Here is a 19873-nt window from a genome sequence, read left to right on the forward strand (position 1 = left end):
TGATATTTGGGACAGGTACCTTTGAAATGCGGGGCACCATTCTCCCCAGTCTGGTTTTCTGCCTGTCAACTTTCACCCATATCTTTCATTTCCATTATTCCGGTATTTCCCATTCACCTTTAACTTTTCCATGTTCTGGGATACTACATTTGGTATATAGTTTAGATGCTGTACATACATACAGTAATCCTTAAGCAACAATTCTCAGTGATGGCTTCAAAATAAATCTGTCTGGATTCTTTTAGAATATGAAAGTTCCAAAATATGAGACAGCAGTGTGCCCTTGTTGCCAAGAAGGCCAATGGCATATTGGGCTGTATTAGTAGGAGCATTGCCAGCAGATTGACGGAAGTGCTTATTCCCCTCTATTCGGCAGTGGTGAGGCCACACCTGGAGTATTGCGTCCAGTTTTGGTCCCCCGACTACAGAAGGGATGTGGACAAACTGGAGAGAGTCCAGCGGAGGGCAACGAAAATGATTAGGGGGTGGGGCACATGACTTACGAGGAGAGGCTGAGGGAACTGGGATTATTTAGTCTGCAGAAAAGAAGAGTGAGGGGGAATTTGATAGCAGCCTTCAGCTACCTGAAGAGTGGTTCCAAAGAGGATGGAGCTAGGCTGTTCTCAGTGGTGGCAGATGACAGAACAAGAAGCAATGGTCTCAAGTTGCAGTGGGGGAGGTCTAGGTTGGATAATAGGGAACACTATTTCACTAGGAGGGTGATGAAGCACTGGAATGGGAGGTGGTGGAATCTCCATGCTTAGAGGTTTTTAAGGCCCAGCTTGACATAGCCTTGGCTGGGATGATTTAGTTGGTGTTGGTCCTGCTTTGAGCAGGGGATTGGACTAGATGACCTCCTGAGGTCTCTTCCAACCCTAATATTCTATGATTCTGTGAAATTCTAAACTGTTTGGTAAAATCACATTCGTTTGCTCTTTTTATTAAAGATAAATATAATTCTTGACATCTTACTGTTACTATTTATTTACATTGTTGTAGTCTTTGAGAGGTGTGAGTCCTACTGCAGGTAGACAGACTCATGAGCTTTCCTTGGACGAGAGCGCTACAATAGCAGTATGGAAGTTATTTATTTTATTAATTTAGCAGCAAAGATGCAGAGCAACTCAGAACAATGTCACTGCCCCTTTGTGTCTTGTCTTAGTCCACAATTCCAGGGCTTCTCCGTCCTTACAGCCCTCCCCAGCCAAGGCATCTCTGCAGCCAACTCCTGCTTGCTGAAACTCTCCAGCACAGACTCTTTGCCTGACAGGTGCAGCGGACACAGCCCTCTCCCAGGCCCTTCCCCAAATCTGCCTGTCTCCTTGTGATAAACAGCTTTCCAACAGGGTCATCATCATATGATTATGGGCTTGGTCAACTACACTCATTTGTAACCCCGGGTAAGAAATTGTTCAACCCTGGGTCCCATCTTGAGATGCCAGCATCTACACTGCTTAATGTGGGCCCAGTCCAACCACCCATATCCCAGACGTTCTAGGGCCCTCCCAAAATGTGATTGCTCTAGCCTTTTGTTTTGGGTTGAGTGTGGGGAAACTTCACTGTCCACCAAACTTGACTGTCCTGCACGAGTCCAGTGGGGCTGCATCTACACTGCAGAGCCATAGGGCTTGAACTTCTGGGTCCTGGCTTGACTCAGGCTCAGACCCTCCACCCCCGTGGAGTCCTGGAACCCTGGGTCCAAGCCCTGGGTTAGTGTGATTTGTGTGTAGATGGAAAGGGGGTTAGGCTTGAGCTTGAGTTCGAATCCTGGGCTAACGTTGCAATGTAGAAATACCCTTTGAGAACTTTATTTCAGGGAGTGTTTGAGGTGAAAGGAATATATGTATGTTGAGGAAGAAATAATGCCTGAACGTTGCACTGTTTTGGTTCTCTGTTTTTATGCTCACGCCCAGAACACTCTTATTTTCTCCACTGCTTTCGCTCATGCAAGTCCATAATTTCATAAATATTTTTGCCATCCCTGATCACAGTGTGAATGGGAGGTAGGCTATCTTGCCCTAGATAATTTGAAAAAATGGTTAATTGAATCATTTCTTTCCAGGTGGCTGATATCTCTACTGCGGCAGGACCATCTGGGAACTAGATTCTGGTAACCCTAGATCCCTGCCACCTCAGGGCACCATCTCACTATCTGAACTCTGGGTAATTATTTTAGGTCTTGTCTACACTTGCAGGTTAGAGCGCATTAAATCAGGTCCAGGCGCCATAACTCCTGAAGTGTCCACATTGGCAAGGCACTTAGAGCGCCTGGACTCTGCAGCTGGAGCGCTTCTGGTAATCCACCTCCACAAGAAGCATAGAGCTTGCTGCGCCCGAGCTGGAGCGCCAGGGTGTCAGTATGGACAACGTATTGCATTACTGTACTGTGATTGGCCTCCGGAAATATCCCATAATCCCCTGAAGTCCAGTGGCCACTCTGGTCATTGTTTTGAACTCCGATGCAGGCCTGCGGATATCCCCTTTCAAAGCTTTGTTTCTGACAGCCTGCATGCTTATCTGCTCTGGGACACAAAGCAAACCTTTACTGTGGAATGCTCCTGCTGCAGAGGCAGGCGTGTGTGTGTGTGTATGTGTGTGTGAGAGAGAGAGAGGCGAGGGTGGGGGCTGATGTCGGGATTCCCCCTTGCCCCTGCCGCTGTCTGAACTTACAAGGTAGCATGCTGACACACTCAGCCCCCGAAAACACACTGTCTCTCCCCCTACATACACACAACACACTCCCTGTCACACTCCCCACCCCCTCATTTGACAAGCAACTGGCAATCTAGTAGGATGCCCATAGAACAATGGGATTGGGAAATCGGCATCATGTGACGCTGTGCCTGCCCCATTAGGCATTGCAAACCCTTTCCAAAGCACCCTGCGGCCACTTGCACACTGGGACAGCTACCACAATGCACTGCTGTCTGTGGCATTGCAAGAGCTGCTAATGTGGACACGCTCCACAGTCACAAGGAGCACAGTGTGAACACACAGCAGTGCTTTCCCTGCTGCTGTCTCCAAGGGCTGGTTCAACTCCCGGCACTCTACATCTGCAAGTGTAGCCAAGCCCTTAGTAGAGAACCTCCCAGTAGGACTAGAGCCTGCTCTCCTAATGAAAAGGTCCTGGATTCCCCTTTCAGCATTTTGTGATCATTCTTCCATGGAAGGGAGGGGAAAGTGTTTTCATCATGGAAAAAGCAGGGAAATCAGCCCCCTCCCAAAACTAATGGATTTCCTGAGACCTACTGGAGGCCAGGGGCACTGGCATAAGATTCTGATCCTGTGTATTAATTCAAGGTCCTCTCACTCTGCCTCTTCCATGTGGCGCTGTCTCTGGAGCCCCTCTTTAAATGGGATTCCACAGTGCAGAGTGGCTCAATCAAAAGCATATGTAGTGTGCTTAGGCTGTATCAGCTGTACAGTTGGTTTCCTGTGGGATCAGTTAAGGGCAATGAAGTGAATTTCCCAGCCTGCCCCTTCCTATGTGAAGGGTCTGGGAATAGAGAGATCATGACCTGCCCTTTTGCATACTGAGGGGAGAGACTATCCCCACTCCTGCATTAGTGTCAGGAAGCAAAAACTCTGTATACCCGAACCTCTTCTGGTTCTCACTCTCTGGGTACCCCTTCTCCCTTCCTTTCCTCTTCCATGAAAATGTATAGATGATGACTTCATCATTTCCAAAGAAAATGTTTTAAATGAGCCAATCATTATTGGTTTGGTTTGTTCTTACAAACATTGATAGTTTACAGTAGGTAACTAGTTCAAATAGCCACATTGCAATGTAATAAATGAGTAAATTGAAGGGCCCAGTCTCAGCTGGGCCTGAATCCAGTCTCTAATTTTGCAAGGTGCAGTTTTGCACCTCCAGCAGACAGAAATGGTAGTATCTCACTTGAGCGAGAGAGTGCTTTTGGGATTAAAACACTAGACTGGGATTCAGAAGATCAAGTTCAATACCTTGATCAGTCACAATGATCTTAGGTGTGTCACTTACTCTCTCTGCACCTTTCTTCCCCATCTGTTAAAAAAAAATTGTTATAATTCTCCCTTTGCCTGTCTTGTCTATTTAAATTATAAGCTCTTTGGGTCAGGGACTGTCTCTTGCTCTATTTGTGTACAGCATCCACCACAATGGGGCCCTGACCTCAGCTGGGGCCTCTCTGCACTATTGTAGCACAAACAATAATAGTAATAACTAAAGGTTTTGTATCTGGAGACAAGTATTTAGATGCCCAGCTATTACCATTTGCATCTGCAACTTTTCTACCCACCATATTAGTGTTCACTTATGTGAACTTAGGCCTAAGTGATCTTTTTAGTCAGTGATGAAAGAGAATGATTACTGTCAATCTCTGAGGAAACTAGGGTGACCAGATGTCCCTATTTTATAGAGACAGTCCTGGCATTTGGGGCTTTTTCTTATATAGGCTCCTATTACCCCCTACCCCCGTCCTGATTTTTCACACTTACTGTCTGGTCACCCTAGAGGAAACCCAAAGACCTGAGAGTTGGGGAGTAATGATAATGCAACTGCTGCTGGTAGAGCTGCCCAACCTTAACCGTCTCCATGACAACAGTGGTCTAAGCAGCCATCAGAAAGGTATGTCCTTACAGAAATAGGTCGGAAAACAATCTGTAACAATAGTGTAATGAGGGGTTGTGGGTTGTTTTGATTCTTTCCTCAGAAGAGCCCCTTGTCTGCAGCTTTTGTTTTTTCTGAAGCAATAACATTGAATCGAAAATTACGGGCTTGGAATGCCAGGTTGCTGCTGGTTTCAAAAAGGGGGAAATGAAGCAATTTAGATTTATTTGCTTATTGGTAAATGTCATGCAACATGACTAGAGGGTGAAGAGGTGAAGAAGAGATGCAGATAATAATATATATGATCAGTTCTGAGAGTTTGATTTCTGTAAAATATTCAGAATGCAATTGATTTAGTGATTGTCATCTTACATGAGCGCATTGCAGCGCAAAGAGAACCTGTTGCTATTCCAAAAAAAAATCACACGTGCACATATATTTCTTTCCCTGTAGGTCTGTTATTTCTGTTGGACTCAGTGTTTGTGATAGCCATGCCACCATGTGTTGTGATCTTAACAGACTGCACAAGTCAGGCATGGTTGGGATGAGTCAGTACTTGCATAAAAGAAATTAATCAAAGCCTCCATGTAATAGGAAGCGGTGTTGGTAATTCAGGAGCTGGCACAGTTCCCTCTGATTCGCCACCGGTATTCTCTGTGTGGTATCAGATGCTATGGTGCCTATGGAAGTGGTATATTTTAGATGAGACATAAAACAAGGTTCCTCACTACGTGTGGCCATTAAAGATACCACAGCGCTCTTTGTGACACTGGTGTTCAGGCCACATTCCAGTTTGGGTAATTACATTCTTTTCACCTAAATTCACGCGGGAGTTTCATATGGAAAAGGAATTCTTCACTTCCTGCCTTAAAATGTTATGTAGTGCTATGGCACAATGTTAGAACCACCCCAGATATTTAATTGCTGGAAGAAGTGATCCTTTTTTCGTTTAGATCTGCATGTGTTAATTTTGTTGTTCCCATACTCCTGACTCTTTGTAACGCTTCACAGTTTTTAGTGTGGTATCTGTAATTGGTTGACACTATACCTTAAAAATACACTAAACAAATTGTGGGTAATCAATGTGTTTATACTTTTTCTAAAATAATGGTAGCCTCTTTTTGGAAGATTGCAAGAACTTAGTGTTTGAATTTTGGAAGTCCTCCTAACATGATTTAGCTCTGGTAATTACCACCTCGTAATAGTAAATGTAAGTAATGGCAGAGTTATTTGCTTCGCTGAGGTGCTGGGATCATGCAATCTGGTTTCTTGGTGGTAGAGAGGGCCAGGATAAAATTTTCAAAAGGTATGTAGGCACCTAAAGATGCAAATAGGCAGCTAGTGGGATTTTAAAAGTGCCTTTTTGAGTTAGGTCCCTAACTCCTATTGACCTGCTTAGGTGCCTAAATACCTTTGAAAATCTGGCCCCATGCAATTATATGTTGTGCTCACTATTTTGTACTGTATAAATTGTGTAATTTCTATTGTGCATCAAGGGCTTGATTCTCCAATGCTCTGCAGCTGCTTTGTGCAAACTAGGACACATTGGGGGCCAAATCAAAAAAATCCAGAAAAAAAACCCACTTTTTGGTGAGAAAAACCAACACAATTCAGTTTGGGGTCAAACAAAATGATTTGTTTACCCCGTCCCCCACGTTTTTTGTTTCATTTTTTCATTTCAGGTTGTTTTGGAATGTTTTTCACCACCACCCCCTTTTTTTATGTTTAGCTACATTTCTAAATGAACCACTGTGTTGAAACAAAACGTTTTGACCATTTTGAAACTAAACATTCCTAAATGAAAAGTCAAAAAGGCTTGTGACAAGGTATCCCCTGACTCTGAACTAGGGTGACCAGACAGCAAATGTGAAAAATCGGGACAGGGGGTGGGGGGGCAATAAGAGCCTATATAAGAAAAAGATCCAAAAATCGGGACTGTCCCTATAAAATCGGGACATCTGTTCACCCTACTCTGAACTCTGGGGTACAGATGCATGAAAGACCCCCTAAGCTTATATTCTACTCGCTTAGGTTAAAACTTCTCCAAGGCACAGATTCCTTTCCTTGTCCTTGAATGGTATATTGCTGCCACCACCAAGTGATTTACACAAAAATTCAGGGAAGGGTCACTTGGAATCCCTAACCCAAACAATATATCCCCCCAAGCCCCTTCACCCCCTTTCCTGGGGAAGCTTGAGACTAAAATACCAACCAGTTGCCTTAGCAACATGAGCTCCACCAGACCCTTTGTCCTTAGGACACTGAATTCAATCAGGTTCTTAAAAGAAGAACTTTTATTATAAAGAAAAAAGTAAAAGAATCACACCTGCAAAATCAGGATGGAAGGTAACTTTACAGGGTAATAAAAAGATTTAAAACACAGAGGATTCCCCTCTGGGCTCAGCTTCACAGTTACAAAAACAGGAATGAAACTACCTCTGTAGCATAGGGAAATTCACAAGCCAAAACAAGAGATAACCTAACACATTTCCTTGCCCTACTCACAGTTTCTGTGTTTTTAGATGGATTGTTTCAGGTATATGTTTCAGGAGATATTGTACCTGCTTGGCTTCTTCTTCCATTCAGAGAGGAAACAACACACAGAACAGCAAACAAATCCTCCCCCCCCCCACCTAGATTTGAAAGTATCTTCTTTCTTCATTGGTCCTTCTGGTCAGGTGCCAACTAGGTTATCTGAACTGCTTAACCCTTTCCAGGAAGGCAATCCAGTACCGCTGCCAAGGAGGGATTTTATGCTACCCTTCCCCCTATATTCATGACAGTTTGTTTCAAAATGGCTGAAACAAATGGCTTTGCATTTTTTTTCTCTCCTGTGGCTGAAACTGTTGGCGCAATTCGATCTGAATTTGTGAATAGTTTAAGTGCACTAAAAAATGCAGTTACTAGCCCCCCAAAAAGTTTCACTCAGCATCAGTCCTTACTCAATCAAATCTCCCATTTGATAAATAATCTGGGGTTAGCGATATAGAAATAAATCCTCCTTACTGTGAAATTCACAAACACACAGGTGTAATAATTAGATGAAGTAAGGTTTCCATCTCTCTCTTTACATTATAGCCGAAGAGCTCAAGTGCCAGTCACAGCCTGTTTATGTAGGATTTTTTGTTTGTTTGTTTGTTTGTTTGTTTCCAAAATTTTTGCATCTTGCAGAATTTTTTAAAATGTTCATTTTAAAGCAGTTAACATACATTGAAAGAAAATCATATCTATTAAAGAAAATTATCTCATTTTGTACCATCTGTACTCTAGCAATGGCTTCAATGGGAATTTTTCCTAACGTCTGGTCTACACTTAATATTTAGGTCAGTATAGCTATGTCAATCACGGATGTGAAAAATCTATGCCGACCTAGCCCTCAAAGTAGACACAGATATGTCAGATGCAGTTGAATGCTTTAATCGTCCTAGATTTATTGTCATTTGGAAAGGTGGTGTTCCGGCTACCCTGACAGAAAAGTCCCTTCTAATGTGTCTAAACTACGAGATTATGGCTACAGTGGCATAGCTATGAAGGTATAGCCCCCGTAGCGTAGGTGCACCCATAGGTGCAAACTAATCCAGTTGGTTTACTTAAAAATTGACAGGAACATCAGTTTGGAAATCATTGTGCTGCTGCATTGGAGAATTATAGGGAGACATTAAAAATTCATGGAGGGCTTTACATTTTAGCATAGTATGAAACTGCTAGATTTAAACAATCTTGAAAATGAGAGTCTGTTCAGTCATTTTTAAATGGCTCAACATTTTCTGTCTGTTTTAATATCACACCCATCTCTGTGGCATCTAGGTATCTGGTCTCATAGCAATTTATTTTGGTTTTCTGAGAGAACATTTATTTCCAGCTTCCATCAGAACAGAAGTTGAATAGAAATCTAATGACTGGCATCTTTCTTCCTAATTTTTATATGTCCAGTTGTTCTGGTATTTTATTTTTTCCGATTTTTGTGTGTGTTAAAGTTGTTGGAACAAAATGAAGGGTTTTTTTTAAAACACCAGTGATCTGTCTCTACAATTGATATCATGCAATCAAGGCACTTTTACCAAAAATTCTTCCTACTTACTCACAATCAAAGCACTTTTACCAGATATTCTTCCTACTTACTGGTTTCAGAGTAGCAGCCGTGTTAGTCTGTATTTGCAAAAAGAAAAGGAGTACTTGAGGCACCTTGGAGACTAACAAATTTATTTGAGCATAAGCTTTCGTGAGCTACAGCTCACTTCATCGGATACATTCAGCTGTAGCTCACGAAAGCTTATGCTCAAATAAATTTGTTAGTCTCTAAGGTGCCACAAGTCCTCCTTTTCTTCCTACTTACTCTCTCCAGTATAGAAAGTTTCTGGGGTCTTGATTTTAAAGTGTCAAAACTGTATTAAAGCAAAGTGGAAGCACATCTCTCTTATCTTACAAAACCTCAAATCTGGGATAATGTGAAACAAAGACCCAAAATGAAAAATACAAAGACATTAACCATGCAGTAAATTGAAAATGCTGGGATGTATTCCTTTAGTATAAATAACTCATTCTGTAACCTTAGCTTTATTAGTCTTTTTTTCCGTTGTACATAATTTTCAACAGTTAAAATGAGGGAATGCCAAATTTCTGTGCAGCATAGATAGCTTTGGGACTAAAAGAGGAGACAGTTGAGATGCAGTTTTATTTATAGTGTATCTAAATTTTCCTCCATTTGAAAGTTCAGTTGCCAGTTCAGAATATGTAATGCTGATGTCAAGATGGCGCATTGCATATTGGGGTGTACAGCCTTTATGGGCACAACTCCGTGGCAAAGGTAGGAGTAGAAACATAATGTAGAAAGAAGTTCCAGGGCTGTATTTGGTTTATGAGCCACATTTGAGCAAATCTGGCTATTTTTAAATTTGTGGAAACTCAGTTAAAGCTGTTAATATTTCATCATTAATACTCGGTTACCTGTTAAAAGACTACCACGGAGATAAAATGACAAGCAATTTTCAAGATCGAAAGGAAATTAACACAAAATTACATGTACCCCACCCACGCATACATATATTCATGTGTTAGAGAATTTTTATTCTTCATTCCAGGTACATCAGCTTTCATCAAGCTAATTATTCTGCTCTGGGTTTTTTGACAGCAACTGAAAATGAGAACATTTTAAATTAAAGCTATGTTTCAGAGACTTCCCCTTCACAGTACATTATAATTTATTAAATTGAACAAAAACTCTTAGTTAATTAAAACACAATTATGACCCTTACAAAACCAGTGTATTGATCAGCTCTCCTGATTTCATTTGAAACTACCTTGGTAGGTTCAGTTAATTCAGTTGAGCCCGATTTCATATAAAATGGGATTCTACTCTGATATGCTCTGAATTGGGAAACAAAATATTTGCAGATGGTGCTGCTAGTCTTATGTTGTGATTGCTACAGTGGATGCAATGGTGGCCTAAGAAACCATAATACATGAATATACCACCAAAATGAAGATAGACGTAGCCCTAAAACACAACTTGGAGGGGTTGGTTGTATCCTTACTGGCATCCTCCACTCCTATCTGCTTCAGCAGAGCAATCCTAGCCAAGTAAAAGATGCTCAGAGAGTTCACCCCTATGAAAGACAGACTCCTGGGGTGAAATATAGGCCCTGTTGAAGTTAATGGGAGTTATGCCATCGATTTCAATGAAACTGGGATTTCACCCATGGAGTGTCTCTAGCTGCCTTGTTCGTAGCAAATTTGTCTATGGATTAGCCCAACCATTCTTCCAGATTAAAGCTACCAATGTGGTTGCACGCACTCATCTTTGACTCCAACCCTGGACAGCAAACACTCAAGACAAGTAACTACCAGCAGCAGTGAGATTCAGAGGAGAAAAACAGTTTGAAGAGAAGATGTACAGTCATTACAGCTTCTGGGCCAGATCCTCAGCCTAAGACGTGAATAGGCTGGCTGCTTCAGCAATTGGAATCCCTGGTACTGTAGCCATCTATACACCTATCTGGCCCCAGGTTAGGGGACGTGTTGGGGAGAGGGGGTTTGGCCAGCGTGCACTCTTCTCCAGTGATCACAGGCTGCTGCAGCAACTCTTCAGGAGCTGTTGCTGTTGGCTGTAAATTAGAGCAACTCTGAGACTGGAGATGTAAAGGTCCCCAGTGCATAGGGTGCTAGACTGGGAGCCTGGAGACCAGGGTGCTGTTCCCAACTCTTCCACTGACTACTGTGTGTCTGGGCAAGTCATTTCCTTCTCAGTTCTTCAGTTTCCGCATCAATAAAATGGAGGATAATGATACTTTGAGCTCTATAGAAGAAAAGCGCTATACAGTGCTTTTGCCCCTACTCCAAATCTGAATGTTTAAACAAGAAAAACCCATAAAATATTTCTATTAGGAGAAAAACTGACTGTCATCAACACTTGGAAAATAAAGGTTTCCGTTAGTATGAAGGTTGCCTGAAAACCCTATAAAAAACATTCAGCAACAGACACTGGCCTGCAAAGATACCCACCAACTCTACCTTTTTCATTCACAGTGAAATGCGAGTCCGCATTTGTGTGTAAAAAAAAAAATGGAAATAGAATTTCACATAACACACCTGTTATTAAACCCAAACCTTGTACAGATACAGGCTTCCTATTCAACGCATGTGACTTGAGCACACTTGCGTTCCACTGATGTTTTCCACCTGTAAATTTAAAAATAGCTCGATGAAGCCTTATTCTCACTTAGTTTTCAGAGTCTGAGGATGATGTTGCAGAACAAGGTTAGGAACACTTGTCAAGAAAAGACTGCTCAATTCTGAAGGCGAAATGAGGATAAAATATTAGGCATTACAACAACCTAGCATTTCAGTGTAACAATAGGCTTTTGGCAACAAAAGTCTGGACCTTATTTGCCACTGCCTTGCACCAGGGCCAATCGTTTGCACTAGTGCAAAGTGGGTACAAGATATTAACATATCAGAATGGGAACATTTTCCACCCACTGCATTCAAGTGTAGATGACTGTGCGAGGTGCAAGACAAAGGAGAATCAGTATGCCCTAATTATATTAGCAAATATACAAAGTAAGTCTCCAATTCTGCCATCAGATCCACTTGGGTAGGTCTTTGCCCCTGCATGGAGCCCCTTTGGCTGCAAAGGGACACCACAGGGACATAAGGATATCCCCTTATCTGCTTGCTGAGTTGGGGGCTGTGTCACAGACTTAACAAAACGAGAAGTGCACACTATTTTACAGTTTTGCGTCCTTTATAGCCATTTGAGAGAACAATGATACTGTTATGTAAACTTTTCATTTAAGCATATGTTATTGATTTAAGTAACATACAAACTTTAAACATTTTTGCTTCTGATGTTAGAATTACCCGTACAACCAAACCATTGTATACTGACATATGGACCAGATCACTGTTATCGTTACACTCCTTAATAAATCTGTCTTGATCTCTATAGATCAGTGAGGAGATTGTTTTTTCCTAAGCAGGAAGCCAGTAACTTGGTCATTATTTTAAAATCTGTATTTAATGGTGAAAGTTGGCTGATAGCTAGCATATTCATCTTTAGGATGGCCTTCTTTAGAAATGAAAAGAATAGCCTCTAAAATGAATTTGGAAGAATATTGCATGTTAGGATTCATTAAACAAAGATATACGTGTTTAGAAAATAGTTATTGTTTGCAAATTGAGTGGCTTAGATGCTTTGTGGTTTAGGGAATGATTCTGAATAACTTCCAAATTAAACAGTACAGTGTTCCCACTGATAGCCATTTAGGACCAGATTCTGCTCAAGGCTGCATTTGTGTAAGTGAGGAGTAGCTCCATTAACATCAGTGGAGCTTCTCCATACTTACGCTGGCAAAACCGAGAGCAGAATTTTGCTTTTAAAGTCTGGTCTCCATCCAGTAGGATTTTAGCTCAAGTGAACTAATCCCCAAAGAACCAGTCTGCTGGATTAAAAGAAGAACAAGTTTTTGTTTTTCAAAATGTCATTAGTTGTTGTAAACCAAACTTGTTTTTTCCTCTCATTTCAAAGAGTGATGAGCTGTCTGGAGAATTGGATTTCACAAAAGAAATCATGAATGGTTCTGTGCAAGTTGGAAGGATGTTGCAACACCCTGACAGGAATATAGTACTGCAGTGGTAGGAATTCACTGGACAAACTTATGTGGAGAGAATTGGAGCATAGTTTTCATACTGTTATCTTTGTTCATTTTCTTAAGCCAAAATAAATGTGAAGTGCAGCTTTAAGCTCTCATGAATAGAACTCTCCAGCATTCTTCATGGCCTGTGAACATGGCAACATAAGAGGCAGTGGCTGTGTGAGTACATATTGGTTTCTTTCTATATTTTTGGATAATAAAGAGCATGTTTTGGAACTCTGTTCGCGCTCCTCACACACACAAGATGAGGCCTGTGTGTGAAATGATGATTGCTTCTGAAAGCTGCTGGTTTGGAAACCCCTGGAAACTGTAGTCCTTTGTTCATCAAGAGAATGTGCAGCATGGGAAGTGGCAGCTTCTCACACATAGCCTTGGTAGTCTGGCTCAAAGCTGACCTGGAAGAAACACTTGTGGGAATGAGAGGGTAGTTTAATCTCTATGCCCCTTCATTCCTTAGCCTTTCTGGTAATTAATATGATTTGTGGTGATTGGGACACTTATCCGCTAGGAACAGAAGTGTCTCTTATTATATGTGTTTGTGTGATTGGTGCCCTCTAGAGTGGAGTACTGATCATCCCAGGATCTGTTTTATACTGCACATGATCTTCTGTCCAACTTACCTTCATCATTCATTAGTGCTGTGCCCTACATTTCTTACCTGCCACCTCTCCTAGCTGCCAGAAACGCCTCAGTCTTTTTGTGGAACTTCATCTCTACCCAGAAATCACTTATTAGTTAGATAATCCCTGCCCCACAGAGCTGATTTAAATGGTAAACTCTTTGGGAGAGGAACTGTCTTGTTATCTGTTTGTCCAGAGCTCTGCACAATGGAGCCCTGGTCTCTGATTTCTGCCTTTTGATGCTACTGTAATATAAATAATAATAATTAACCTCACATAGTGGTATGAAGGATCATTTTGTATCTTCAACAATCTTCATAAACACCGTTTCCCTAAAAATTGTAATCTTTTTCTGGGCCTCCTCACACAAAAAATATAATGGAAATGGATTTTTCCTCCTAATTTCCATCATAAATTATGGTCAGAATGTAAATCTCCTCTTTTTTATTTTTATTAGGGAGGCATCAGTTGTGGCTCTGTAGTTCAGGTTCAGTTGAGCGTTGCACTTAAATATATGAACATACACACAAAATGTGATCAATACATGTGCAATATTTCCCAAGACTCGCTAACCCCCTCAAACTTGTACATTCCAAATGAAGCAGAGCTGGTTCCAGATGAGGCACGCCCATCTTTTGGAATTTCTTAACTTTTCTTGCAAATGGCCAACAAAAATGTAGAAATACTTTCAGAAATGTAGGTACATGCAATTGTCTTGTTTGGGCCAGCTTACTCTGAGTTCAACTGCTGTTTTACCTTGCAACCTTTTAGCAACAGCATTCTCAGTGGGAATTACTGTGCGTTAATTAATCTGGGAATTTTTTTGATGCTACAAGCATGAACTTTTTTTGTTTTTTTTTTTTGTTTTGTTTTGTTTTCAGATGTGATCCAAAGCTTTCCAAATGCTTCTTGTGTTAGTTCAGAAATAAAATATTTGCAGATGTGCCTTGCTGTAATAGGCAATCTGACTTGACATTGTTTTTTATAGAAGTAATATAAAAATACCCTGGGACAAATTTGGAGCTGTACCACTCAGGATTCTGGGCTGTTCCAATGGCTGGCACAGCCCACAGCATAAGTTAGAGGAGCCCCATTACTGTCTCGACTTGCAGTAGCTTCTCTGAAGCCCAGGATAGACAAAGAACAAAGTGCTCTGGCCAGTCGCCCTCCTGGTCTAGAAGATTTGCTGGCATCCCTCCACACTGGATGCTGCATGGAAGGAGTGGCATTGGGTCACTTACTTTAATCCGATGCTGCCCTTCTGTATTTCCCAGGGCCCAGTTAGCTTTGCTTTGTGGCCCCCTTAGTAAAGCCGAGCACAGAATCAGGCCCACTGATATCAAGTTGTACATCTAATAAAACTAAGCTTCTCGAACTTTATTGTTATGCATTCTTTGGTTTGAGTTAATGGTCAGCTTTGCAGCTTTGGATACTCTCAGTCAAGTTTAGCCCCATATTTCGGCATTGTATAAATACGTTTTTATAAAACACAAAACCAAGATAAAGGTTTTAATCGGGGTTTTTTAATGCCAAAGAAATCATTTTTGTAAATCAGCAACAGTAACAAAAATTGTCTTGCTTGTGTTTGCATCCCAAACATTGCAGCATTCCACATGTGCATGTGAGCCTGAGACGCAGGCTCTGATTCCTTTGTCATGCCAGTTCTAACTACGTTAGCTTTAAAGGAGTTGATCGCATCAAGGGCTAGCTGGATCAGAATCAGTTCCAAAAACTATAAACAGAAGCAGAACTGATATATGTATTTTTATGATGTAGCATGAACTTTGACAAGTAAGTTTGCTCATAGGTAAGAACTTTAAAAAGTAATTTTTATTTTACAGTGCCCCCTTAAGGCTGTGTCCAAACTAGGAAATACACAGCCCCTAGCTACCCCCTCCCTGTACCTTGAGAGGTTTTCAAAATTTTTGAACCAAGTCCCCCACTTTGAGTTATATTTTTGGGTTGTGTCCCCCCACAGCCCAGACAGACTGGGTGGCCTGCTGAGCGAGTCAGGGGGTGGAGCTGGCGCTCTCTCCCTGAACTGTGCTGTGCGGAGCTGGCTCGAGCCCCGCAAGCCCTTGCGCCCCCAAAATAGAAGTAAAACTGTGCCTGTGCCCAAGGATCTTCCCCCAATCCCCCCCGGCCCGGAACCCCGCGCTCCTGCACCCAGGCCCTGGTGTTTTTATAGCATGTTGAGGGGGGCCTCAGCAAGAAAAAGTTTGAGAACTTGTGGATTAACTAACACGTTTTAATTAACACAATGTAGCATCTCACATTTGTAAACAGGGGCAATTCATGTTTACAAATGTGAGAGCGGGTCATAATTAACTCTTCGGAAGGGACTGAGATTAAACTTGACCAGCTAACACACTTTTCAAACATGACTTGTCCTTGTACACACTACAGGCAAAATTATTATTAACCTGGATAACACTGCTGGAGTGGAGCTTTGTGAGGGTGCCGGGGTCTCCTGTGTAGAGTTCACTGCAGGATCATGGCTGTAACTATGAAGTGGTGGCAGTCACTCTAAAACAGTCATGTGTGAAAAATGCACGTAAATTAATATATTGTTTTGACTCAGCATTCGGAGGAACTCTTAGGAGGCAAACATAATACCAAAAGTTATGGTTTGAAAGATACACATTAAAAGAGAAAGTACAAGACACAAACAAATGTATTTTTTTTTGTTAAAAATTGGTAAAATATGAAGTTATGATTGTTTTCAGTCTTGTCTTTCACTGCAACATACGGAGAATTTAACAGAAATAATTTGCTTTCCACTTTAATAGTGTGAAAATGTGAATATTCTGGGTAACCATTTTACATTTACCTGGGTCTGATGATATAGGGAAAAGGAGACTTTCACACCAAAATAACACCGCCCACATTTCTCAAAGGCTGATCAGCGTGTAAATGGGTCATGAAATGAGCAATGCATTTTCTTCATGTTAGTCATAACTAACAGGTCTGAGTTTATTGGTGTGTTGCTCAGGCAGTAAGCATTGCCATGCTTGGTGGCAGCTGCTTCATTTTTACTTTGTTTCTCCGCTCCACCCTTTGCTTTTATGATTATAAATTTCAGTAAATATTGCAGTTGGTGCATTCTTGCCTCAAGGATGCCTTGAAATCAGTTTGTTTTATTCAAAAGTATGTACAGTGGAAATATTCACTGGAGAGGCTATTTACAAATGCTGGGTGGTTGTGATGGCACATTGTGACCCTTTGGGTTCAGGGGCAAACCCTTCTGGATGAACAGACCTAAGCTGGCTCCTGGAAAGAAACCTAACAATTCTGCCTCTTCTGCAGGGTCTTATTCAGTACCAGCAGGATTTAAGCAAGTGAGTTTGTTCATCAGGTTAGCTTTATGATCCTGCCAGTTAAGGAATTGTATAACCTGCTGACATCAGCAGAGATTGGTCAGTGAGTCCACAGAAAGGACTGATAGTGGAGAAGAGTGATTCTTCTGTGTCTATTGTTTACTTTATCGTTGTTGCTGTGGCCCAGATTCTCAGCTGGTGTAAACTGAAACCACTCCAGTGAAGTCAAGGCATCTATGCCAATATACATGAGGATCTGCCTTTAACAGCAGCAGTGACACAGTAAACAATAGAGACATAAAGGAATCACTTTTCTCTGCTATCACGGAAGCCACAGGCTTTGGACTGGAGAGTGCTCTGTGGTGGTTCTTAGGTTTTGTTGTTTGCTTTGTTCTATGAAGAATCTAAAATAAACACAATGTACTAGGAAGTGGGGAAAACTTTTTTCATTAATATTGAGAGGGTGCAGTGTTTTTTCTATGGTGGGGAAAGTCTGGGGTTGGATACCGTGGTCTCTTCTGGGTTTGTCAAGCCATTGTATCTCATTTACATTTGAATGATATGCACTTGTAGCTCAATGATATAGAAGATTGATGGTGCTAAAGACCTTGGGCTTGATTTGCCACTATTTTTGTACTTTATGTAGCTATTTATGTCTGTGCAAAGTCAATGGGACAACTCGTGCACAAAGTTAAATGTGCTTAAGTGCTTTTCTGGATTAGGGCCATAATGCTCAGAACCTTGCAGAATCAATCCCTTACTCACCTGTTGCTAGGCCTACAAGGTGGACAGATGGAATGGGGTGGATTACCATTTTCTACTGATCCAAGCAATATTATTTGTTTATCACTTCCAGTGCAAGGAGAGGAAAGGTGCCGCATAAACTGATAAAAGGCAAGAGCAGGGGGTTAAAATCAGCTGTATTTATTTGGATTATGCTTATACAATATGTAGTGAAAACCACAGAAATAAATTCTTACAGAATTTGTAGCATTTATCTAATTTGCTTTGAATTATGGAAAAATCACCAAAGTATAAACTTTTGGCAGAATTTTAAATGGATTTCTTGAATTGGGAGCAGATACTGTTCCATGAGCCGTATTGTCACTGGAGATCAAAAGTGTATTTGGGAGAAAAGATTAGAATAAAATGTTCACTATACAGCCTTAATCTCTTTCTTCATCTATGAGAGTTGCACTGTTTCTCTATGTTTCCTGCCTGTTAAGGATACAGGCTATGAGGAAACAATCAGATTTTCCAATGTGGGGGAAACAAAATGTCTTCTAAATTTCTTTTCCCATTTAAATCATGGGAATTGTTTCTCTTACAAGGGACCTTGGAAGCACGTTGTCCCATCTCCAAGTATTGTGGATGGCTCGTTGTGGGCTCACAGATTTAGATGGAATCTCTTCCTGCATCTCTTTGAAGGTAGGTAAAACTGGGTCATTTCAAATATGCTCCTACGGTCGATATCTTTAGTTAATATTTCTCTTTCTGTAATTGTACTGTCACTTTTTTTAAAGTTCTTAAAGGATTTTGATTGGGCACCTTGAGTTTGTATTTATTAATCTTTGAAGATGCTAAAGCAATTATTTTTTACTACAGCACTGTGGTCTGATCCTGAACACACTTACTTATTTCCATGATCATCTCATTCACTTAAAATGGCATTAGCCATGATAGGAAACACTCTGCCCAAGCTAGTACCTGAGCATTCTAATTGATATTTCTAGCTCTTTGTAGTATGCAATTTCCTAAAGATTTGAAGTAAGTCAGTAAGTGGCTTAATGTAATTTGGGCAAGTCTGTGGTTTATATGTTCTGTTTACTTCTGTTGAGGAACTCTATATAGCCTATAACAATATTTCTGACCTGAGCCAAGTGAGCTTGCTGGATCATCTTGAGATTCTGGACCTGGAAGGAAACAATATTGAGGACATCAACCAGATTCAGTACCTGGGACTCTGCGGCAAACTGAATAGTCTCACAGTGGAGGGGAATCTTATTTGCCTTAAGCCAAACCCAGAGTCTTCAGAGGTAAGAACCTTGTTCAGATTTCTTGTGTTAAATTTTGCACATTTATCTTGATTTGGTAAATCAGATATCCACAGAAATACTTCCGTTGTGGTGGTGGTGGTGTTATAATAGTAGGTCGTTTCTTTCTCTCTTTTCTATTCTATCCCTCTTTTTCTATAGTTTTTTTTTTTTCTTTAAACATGAACAGAGGGAAAAATAGAGGAAGTATTAGTATTAATTGACAAGGCCTTTTCCCTAATGGCTTCAAGGGAGTGTTGATATTAGTAGGAATCCCTTTCATAGTGTAGGGTAAAATAAACTAGCAAGCAAATTGTTCTGACAAGAATAAACACTTCTCCCACATGCTAGTGGACATATTTGTGCAACATTAAATCTATTACCATCTGCTGCGAACCTGCCCAAGAGTTGCTAGAGTTTAATTTCTTCCTGCTTTCTAGCCAGCCCAAACTCCTTTCACTGCTCACCAGGGAGCATGGAGCAGGCTTTTAAGTTTTTTTTTTTTTTTTTAAACCTCCATTACCTTTTAGCAAGAAAATAATATTTTCTCAGTCCCCATGTCAATCTTCACAGTGGGCGTTCCTCATTTCCATGGCCAGTGGGGCAGTCGAGATCTTTGCACTGAGCCTGGGCTTAGGACCAGCCCTCCAGAAGAACTTCCCAGAATTCTCTGCCTCCAAGCAGACTCTAGGGTACCCCTTGGAGTAGAGCTTTCAGAGGATTTTTGAAAGATTTTTAATTAACCATCTCTCAGGTTTCTTTATGGCTTTGAGGGTTTCTTCTCAAAACTGCTAAACTAAAAAAAAAAAAATTCTTGTGGCTTTCTGAGGAGGGTTTGAAGGACAGCACCTCTCCTCCACTCAGAAATGGCAGGGACAGCGGACTGCCTGCACCCAGCTCACAGTCGGCGTATGAGTGAGGTCCACACCAAGAGAATTGAGCAGGCCACAGGAACCCAGCTCCTAGACAGCATGTGGGCAAGGTCCAGACCAAGAAGCATGAGCAGGCTGCAGTGAAACTGGCCCCCAGATGGCATATGGGTCAGACCCACACTGAGAGAGCTGGGCAGGCCACAATTAAACCAGCTTTCAGTTGGCATGTGGGCAAGATCCACACTGAGAGATATGAGCAGGCCACAGGGAAGCCTGGCTGAACATGTGGA

General features: G+C 41.4%; 1 protein-coding gene across 13 annotated transcripts in view; it reads left to right on the forward strand.

Moving 5' to 3' along the window:
* LRRC56 (leucine rich repeat containing 56) overlaps window positions 1–19873 on the forward strand; it is a 134755-nt gene that overhangs the window by 94420 nt on the left and 20462 nt on the right. For all 13 annotated transcript variants that reach the window (XM_077818202.1, XM_077818206.1, XM_077818212.1 and 10 more), the window contains 2 exons: window positions 18010–18106; window positions 18517–18714. In XM_077818202.1, the coding sequence (XP_077674328.1) occupies window positions 18010–18106; window positions 18517–18714 (295 nt within the window). The remainder of the gene's footprint in view (window positions 1–18009; window positions 18107–18516; window positions 18715–19873) is intronic.

Source organism: Eretmochelys imbricata, chromosome 6, assembly GCF_965152235.1.
Source record: "Eretmochelys imbricata isolate rEreImb1 chromosome 6, rEreImb1.hap1, whole genome shotgun sequence".
Lineage (NCBI taxonomy): Eukaryota > Metazoa > Chordata > Testudines > Cheloniidae > Eretmochelys > Eretmochelys imbricata.